Source organism: Scomber japonicus, chromosome 9, assembly GCF_027409825.1.
Source record: "Scomber japonicus isolate fScoJap1 chromosome 9, fScoJap1.pri, whole genome shotgun sequence".
Classification (NCBI taxonomy): Eukaryota; Metazoa; Chordata; class Actinopteri; order Scombriformes; family Scombridae; genus Scomber; species Scomber japonicus.
The window spans coordinates 32,363,401-32,371,589 of NC_070586.1; the positions used below are offsets into that span (position 1 = coordinate 32,363,401).

General features: G+C 44.5%; 1 protein-coding gene across 1 annotated transcript; it reads right to left on the reverse strand.

Moving 5' to 3' along the window:
* Nucleotides 1–4,423: 4,423 nt before the first annotated feature.
* znf703 (zinc finger protein 703) lies at nt 4,424–7,809 on the reverse strand. Its single transcript, XM_053325391.1, has 2 exons — nt 7,188–7,809; nt 4,424–6,599 (listed from the first exon to the last, which is right to left on the reverse strand). The coding sequence occupies exons 1-2, from the start codon at nt 7,455–7,457 to the stop codon at nt 5,082–5,084; spliced, it is 1,788 nt and encodes a 595-aa protein (XP_053181366.1). The 5' UTR covers nt 7,458–7,809; the 3' UTR covers nt 4,424–5,081.
* Between the last annotated feature and the right edge of the window lie 380 nt (nt 7,810–8,189).

An 8,189-nucleotide genomic window follows, 5' to 3' on the forward strand; every position in this document is an offset into this window, starting at 1 on the left:
CATTCAGTGAGGGTTAAATTATACTTTTAATGACACAATAACCCCAGTAACATTGAGCTAAGATGACTCAAAAATGTCAGGACCTTTAATGTTGTTCATGTCAGTTTATTAGCTGTGTTCCACCTCTGTGGTTTGCCCTTAAACCATGAGCTCATAGTCATCGCTGCTCCTGTCAAGCCTGTGGATACTCATCAATCTTGCCACAGCATTCTCTCCAAACGTTTCTTAATCACATAATACCAGCAATACCAACAGTACAAAAAGATAATTGATGTGGTGAGTTCAAAGGTGGTTTCTGTTATTTATGCTCAACTATTATGATGCCTTTAGGTACTGGTGGGATAATGTGAAACCTGGTATCTGAATACGACCTGGCTGTTTGATGTTTTTGTATCGGCGTGTTCGTTTCCTGGACAATTAAGCCCAGAAAGCAAAAAAAACAAACTATTATGCTGCAGAATTTCCTGTTGAAAAAAGTTTGTCATCACTCTATGTAGTGTCTTGTTAATTTGTTAGACAAATATTACATTAATTTGAAATGAATCTGAAATTGATTTACATCCTGTGCCTACACCCAGCCCAGACTATTCCTGTTCATCTTTCAACTCTATTCCTGATACGTAGCATTTGCAAGTTTCAAAAACACAGTTGCAGGAAACAAATTGGCACATTATCGAGAAGGAAGTTCTGATGTTTTCTTGTTCATGAAGAGATTACTGTACCTGGAATTATAGGAGGAAGTGGCTCCAACCAGCACACAACCTGTTAAACAACCTGGAAGCCTTTAATGTGGCTGTTATTGTTTTCATGACTAGCATTACAGCATGACTGAATGTGGATGTGAATGAGAGGGGAGTTGAAACAGGCATGTAAAGGAGTCAGTCACAGGGTTTATGTGGAGAAATAAAGCAGAGATTGTGTGACAGGCCCTGATGAGGGATGTGTTCACGCCATCTGGGTTGCTTTAACACTGCGGTCACTGTTGGATGCCGAAAGCTCTGTATTGTGTCCTGATGTTAAACACAGAGGTGGTAGTCATGGAGTTGAGGTTAATGTTTTGTTTCGGAGACACTGAGAGCAAGGGAAAGAGAGAGAGGAAGACTGAGTACCCTCCTCTCTCTCTCTCTCTGTCTCTCTCTCTCTTTCTGTCCTAGCTGTCAGCAGCAACGGTGAGCCGGGGTAGAGCTGGCGTCTAATTGAAGAGCAGCTCCACACCCTGTCGTCATTAATCACCGGGCCTGTCAACTGGCTGCTCAGGACCTCACAGTGGCACTCTGCACTGTCTCAGCACTGACGCACAGAGGGGAAAATATTAGTCTCCTCCATCACCATCACCATCTACTACAGCTACAACTTTGATTACTACTATCATTCTAGTACCACTTCTACTGTTACTACTACAACCACCGTTACTGCGACTGATTTCTAACCCACTGCTATAATTCACACTTGCAAAACTACTACTATATTAACCGTTACATACTGTTCAGGCTCAAATTTTACTCATTTTGACATTAGAGAACAGTGAAAACATCTTAAATCCTTATTTCTTTGAGGACTTAAATTTAATGACTTCTCCTAATGTTACCGAAAATAAACAAGAATAAAAATCCACATTTTTGCAGAATGTATGACCCATATTTATTCAAAACTTACTGTTGCATTCTTCACATTTAAAATAATTTATAAACTCATTATGTTCCCTTGCTTAATGTAACATAGGTATGAGCATAAAAACTGTTGAATAAACTATTTTTGCTCTCTGAAAGCTCCCTTATGGATTAATCACACATGTGTCCGTAACTAATGAGGTATCCATGAATGGTTGGTTGTGCAGAAATTTGGTTTAGACACTAATTATGAAGGCAATATATCTGAATATGAATATATGAGGGTTAAAGATATAATTCCACATTTTGGGAAGTACGCTTATTTGCTTTTCTTGATATGACTTCTGACACTATTTTTTCCTATTTTTCTTTATAGGAATTAAACAAAATATAACCCTTTAATTATTGAAGTTTAAAGGTGATAAGGTGCTTAATGCTAAGCTAACAGGCTGCTGGCTGTAGCTTTATATTTTAAAGACAAACGTGAGGTATCAATCTACTCATCTAACTCTTGTCAATAAAATGGGCATGTATATTTTTATACATAATGTTAAACTATTCCTTTAAAGCATTATGAGACAAACTAATGTTTGTACTTAGTAGCTCCCTGAATAGTAAAGAAAACAAATGGTATTATTTTTTAAAGTGGTATGCCATTTTCTGCTGCATTTCAAGATATTATAAATCATTCAATAAAACCACTTAAGAGGGCGAAACAGCTCTGGAAACCATCAGAGTATTTTTTTAAAACCTAATTATTTAATATTAAATTACATGGGAAATGTTGTAATCTTGCAGTGAGCCAAACAGGACATACTAATGTTTATATCCCCCTTTAAATCTCCCTTAGACAGGACTCAGACTAACAGAAATGTTGTCACCCTCCGTGGACAAAGGGTTGAGGCTGAATACACATACTTACACATGCACACAGTCTCACATAGGCGACATAAATGGAGTGTGTGGGTGTTGACTCAGCTGCGGGAGAATGTGTGTGTGGGGGGTAGGGGGGGCTGGGAGATAGATGGAGGAGATTGATGAGCGAGGGGATAGGGAGAATAGTGAGGCATTTGATGAACGAGTGTAAACTGGCAACAGTGAAATTAATTCCACCTCCCTGACAAGATTGAAAGTTCTCCCCTCTGCGTGACCTCTGCTGTGAATCATCTTCAGATTCAAGCCAATGTAACCAGTTCTCTATCTGCACTTTGTAAAACATCATCCCCCCAAAAAGAAAAAAAAATCATATAAAAGCTTAGATAAGGTTAAGAGCATTTTTCTCCACATGTCCAAAACTACCCACACTCAAACACATTGCACCTGTACTTCATCAACACAACTTTAGGGGGCAACACAATCCAGTATATCTGCAGTAGCACAACTCGGTGCAAGTTACAAAGAAATATGTTGCACTAAAGGAATATGTGCAAAAACACATTAAAAGCACAATATCCTTGACCTATTTTGTCTAGACTACTTTATAAACTCCATCCAAAAAAAGAGAAAAGAAGCAGCAACCAGAAAGTAAGTGCGCAGACAGACTGTCCTGTTCCACAGCAGTGCGTGGCTCCAGTTTCTAAAGAAGAAAAATAAGTGTAGTGTCCCAAAGAGCTGCCCAGAGCAGTGTTCAGGGCGCCGTGACCTTGCTGGTGTGGCAGGGGCTGGATGTGGTTTGGGAGGGTCATCCATTTTGTTAATGGTCCTGTCAAGTGACACCTGTGCTCGCCTTTCCCTTGTCTGGAGTGCTAATGAACCGAGAGAGTAGAGGAGTCTGGGAGTCGGGGTCAATAGCCGCCTCAGAGACTACAGCTTCTACGCTGTGTGCCACCTACACCCTGTCAGCCAAATAGAGTGGAGACACAGGCACATTATCAAGGCAGAGACGCTCTAATGGCGGCGGCGCAGCTTTAAAATAGACCCACTCCTTCCCTTCGAATTAGTATCTAACAGCTCTGACTCAAGATCGCTGACTTCAGTTAAACCACAAACACAGCAAGAAAATGGCTCTTCACTTCGGGACGGATGCCTCCATGTTTGTGGTTCCTGTAAGAGAGAAACTGGCCTCTCCTCAGGGGAGGTGTCAGGACTTTGATGAATATTTCTCTATTAACCGCCTCCCATTGTCAGCCCTGGCCTTTGTGTTGCAGGCCAATCCGTCAGAGCGTGAGGAGATCCTAGGTCGGCACCTCCCTCAGGTCATTATTGAAGTCCCAGTGACCCAGCGGCCACTCCACACAGCCATCCACTCTGCTGAGGAGGCTGTTTTCTCGGCCTCACAAACAAGAATCAGCAATTAAAAGCTGCACTCGTACCAACAAAAGCAATGCGGGTGATGGAGGGAGGTGAAAGGGGCTATGAAAGTCCTCTGAGACTGGCTAACAGGGCTAATGTGACCCAGCCTGCCCTGCTTGGGACAGCCATGTCAGCTGATATGAGCCATGAAATATTACACACAGCCACATATAGAGCAGCTATAAAAGCCGTAATGATGGATAGACGTAGATAAGTGCATTGCCAAAAGTCTGGCGAGATTTACTTCATCTTCTCATGCTCGTGACAAAAAGCTACTCCACGGTACTAAATATATTCTTCAATAAGGAAAAAAAACAAGATAAATGCAATCATGTGTCATTTATTTAACAAAATAATAATTTCCCTGTTGGTTGGATAGCACAGCCATCATTAATTGTTTTTTATTTATGTCATCTTTTTCTTGAATTTGTACCATTTGCGTCATTGACCTCGACCAGCTAACCCACTTAGCTTGAAAAAATATTACATCTTTGCATATTTACAAATAAAAATAATGGCATTGTTCAAGATAATTCCCATGGACATGCAAATTCTCCAGAGTCTTAATAAGCAGTTAAAAGATGAAGACAAAAAAAAAAAAAAAACAGCAGAGAGGAAAGGAGATAAAAAGATGTCCTCAGAATAAAGCCTCATAGTCCATCTTCATCGTGGTGCAAGATTTTTATTTTTAGAGTGTATGATAGGCATAATGGTACTATACTTAAATCATTCTTTTTCAGTTAGAATACTTAAGAACAATTTATTTGGACAGCAAAATTTCCCCCCAGAGTTGAATACCAAGCGCTTGAGTGAAAAATAAATACAGACTTTCAGTTCTGGGAGACAGATATAGAGAAAAACAAAACAAAAAAAACCAAAACAAAATCAAGACTGTTGTAATAATCCCACAATTTCATCATTTTCAAGCTCTGCTTCCTGGCGTCTTTAATAGTCTCTTGGTTCTGTGCTGCAGACAATCCGTCACAGGGGCTTTTGCCTTCGGAGCGCCAGTCACAATCCTGAGGCTAACAGGTGGTATTCCTGGCAGGCAGGCGGAGCAGAGCAGGCATGATGCCCTGTACTGGTGGTGACCCCAATCTGAAGAATCCATCTTCAGGGCTGCACTGGACAGTCCAAGCTGGTGCCTACAGTCTGTGGGTATCAACGCTATTTCAGATGTCACTGGTATCCGAGGGCTGAGGCCGAGCCCAGTCTCTGGCTGTAGAGAGCGTAGGGGGAGTAGTAAGCTGAGGAGGAGGGTAGGGATGGCATGGGTAGCCCTGGGGCTCCGTGCAGGTGGGACTTGCTATAAGGGTGGTAGCGGGCCAGGCCCAAGCCAGGGGAGCCTCGGAGGGCGAAGGAGCTGGGTAGGCTACCTGGACTGCTGGGTGGGGGCAGGTGGAGGTGACAGGAGGCCGTTGATGAAACCGATGATGGGTAGGCCGACAACAGCTTACTCTCCACCATCCCTGGTAGAGCTGTGTGGGTACGCAGGTGAGCTAGCAGTTCCTCGGATGTGGCGAAACGCTTGTCGCAGGGGCCTCCGACGGACACCCAGTTACAGGCGTGGGGCAGCGGTTCATTGGGGAGCATGAAACCATAGGTGTAGAGTGGGTGGGAAAGGGAGGGGGTAGTGCTGGAGGACAAGGAGCTGGGGTGAAGGGAGTGGAGAGGGTGTGAGGGGTAAACCAGGGGGAAACCAGACTTTAAGCTGGAGGGATCGTGGACGCAGGTGGAGCAGTTACTACCTCCTAGGTGGGGTGCGTTGGGGTAAGTCAGACAGTACGGGTCCCGACATAAGCCCTGCATTAGGGATGGAGGAGAGGCTCCGGTTAGTGGGCTGGAGCTGGGGTGCTTTCCTGCAAGTCCTAACCCCAAACTAGACTTGGAATGGTCCAAGCCTGGAACAAACTGAGAGGGGTAGCCAGCATAGGCCCCCACAATGGAGCCGTGGTAGCCCATCGTCGCAGGAGGCAAGGGGAAGACAGAATGTCCTGGTTTAAAAGGAGAGACAGGGGCAATGTGCCCGGAGCCCAGGCCAGACTGTGAAGAGGCCTGCGGGTCGGCCTTGCTCTCCGGCCGCGGGCTGCTGGCAGAGCTGGCATTGCTGGAGTTGGAGCTGGCCCGTATGTGGCTGGAGTTGGCTAACTGAGCCCCATCCATCCCTGACTTAGCTGCCTCTGAGTCTTTTTTGCCAGCGCTGTTGTTGTTGTTGTTGTTACTGTCTGAACTGGCCTGCTCTGAGCTCGCTGGTTTGCTGTCCATGTGTTGAGCCTGGGAGTGAGGCGGTGGCTGCGTGGAGGGGGAATGGCTTTGTCTGTGGGGCTGGCTCTGAGTGTGCAGGGGAGGGGAGCTGGAACTGGGTGACCGGGAATGGGGAGGAAATGATGGACATGAAGCACTGCCACCGCCGGAGCTTCCGTTTGGCACTCTGAAAGCTTTATCTGAAGGCCCCTTTGTCACTAGAACGTCCTTGCGACAGTCGCCGCCTGACGATTTGGAGTAAGGCTTGAAGCTGGACTTGTCCTCCAGGGACTGGTGCTGCTCTCCAGACTTGGAGGATCGGCTGGAGGACTCCTTGTCTCCCAGATTGCCTGAGGAGATGGAGGCCAGCTTGGAAGAGGAGGGAGGGTCTGGTTTGCCAATTTGAGAGCAGGTCTGGGCCAGCAGAGCTAAAGGACTCTTCTTGGCATCAAGCTGATCAGGAAAAAAGAGAGCAAGGAGGTGAACAAAATGTTTTTAGGTTCATATTTTATTTCTCATATTATGACATAGTTAAATTCTATTACAATTATACTTGTAATATAAATTACTTAGATAGAAATTACATTAATCTTATATTTTACTGGCAGTATAATATACTTAATAAATAGTAGATAACCCCATCAGAGCTCTGTGTTGTGTATTTATATATCTAACATAAATAAAGGAAGACAAGTTTAAAAAAAAAAGAAGAAGAAAAAAGAAATAATGAGACATTATAAATATTTGGAGAGATAAAATGTGAAGTCTAATTTCTTTCTGGACAATAAATAAACATATTAGACATGTTATTAGACATATTAGTTTCAAAGCCGTGTGAGATCCGCAGTCATTTTTTTAAACTCAGGTCAAAGTTGCTACTAAATCCTTGTGCGTAAAATGGCGCATAATACGGATAAAACAAGCGCAACCTTCACCAAGTACATCTATTAATTATCATCTACTCAACCGAAAAATGCCAGCAGGTGACAACATATTAGACAACTGTCTTTTTTAAATTTTGTTTAGTTTTTTTACACTTACTTCAATGCTGACTGGCGCGGATGTGAGGGGCTGGAGATACTCCGGGTGCAGCAAGTGGCCGCTGTGCGCCGTCAACATCTTTACGATCCGGATGGGTAACCTTTTAGCCTGTCGAGAGGGATCCGAAGGAGAGGAAGAGCAAAACGCTGGTGTGTAAACGTACTGTGTCTTCGCTCCTATCCAGTATGGATCACCGATTGCTTCGGCGGCGCTGCGCTCCGGAGACTGGCTGCGTAAAAGCGGTTCAGGTCCACCGGGGAGATCTCTCATCTGGATCGGGGCGCTAGAAGGAACGACGGCATGTAAGGAAGGGACGCAGGGTTGAAAATCATCTAGCAACACGGTTCATGATGATGAACTGAACAGAAGAGAGTGCGGTAATCCAAAAAATAGAGGCATGTGCGCAGTGCACGTCCTCCGTATCGGACCCAGGCAGTGTCTAAAGAAATCGCCCAAATGTCATCCTTTATCTGGCACTTCAAATATCACCTAAATATTCCTTTATCCAGTGTTGGAGTGGGAAAAAAAGAAGAGCCAAGGCACCATGAGTAGTCACTGCTCATCAGAATACGGGACAAGTGTGAGGAATATCCCGCAGAGGATAGTGTGTGACAGTCCTCCAGTGTGCGTATCTCTCTCCCTCTGCTGCAGCCTCGCAGTACCTCACTTCTTCCACATACTAACGACGCTGGGGGAGGGATTTCAAAGCAGTGAGCCGCCCTCCAATCACAAGTGACCGCATTCATAAGCAGGGGCGGGATTACATGAGGGAGGGGTGTGACTTGTCTCCTGGCCTTACCCCCCCTAAACACCCTAAGCTGCAATGTATGGGTGAAAATCTGTGTCAGTGACCTCCACAAGCCACATGCAAAGTAGACATGAAAAAATATAAATATTGCAACATAAATATGACAACAGCAGAGCTGAGGAGAAGCGACCACCGCCTGACAGGAGACAAATAAACTCCGAAAAGGGTTCGACAACAAGGGTGAATTAAGAGCT

Bases quoted from the DNA above. Each gene is read 5' to 3' on its own strand.
- znf703 (XM_053325391.1), bottom strand. From the start codon at position 7,457: ATGAGAGATCTCCCCGGTGGACCTGAACCGCTTTTACGCAGCCAGTCT. The intron at 6,600-7,187 runs GTAAGTGTAAAA...TTTCCTGATCAG, and splicing joins CCGCGCCAGTCAGCATTGAA to CTTGATGCCAAGAAGAGTCC.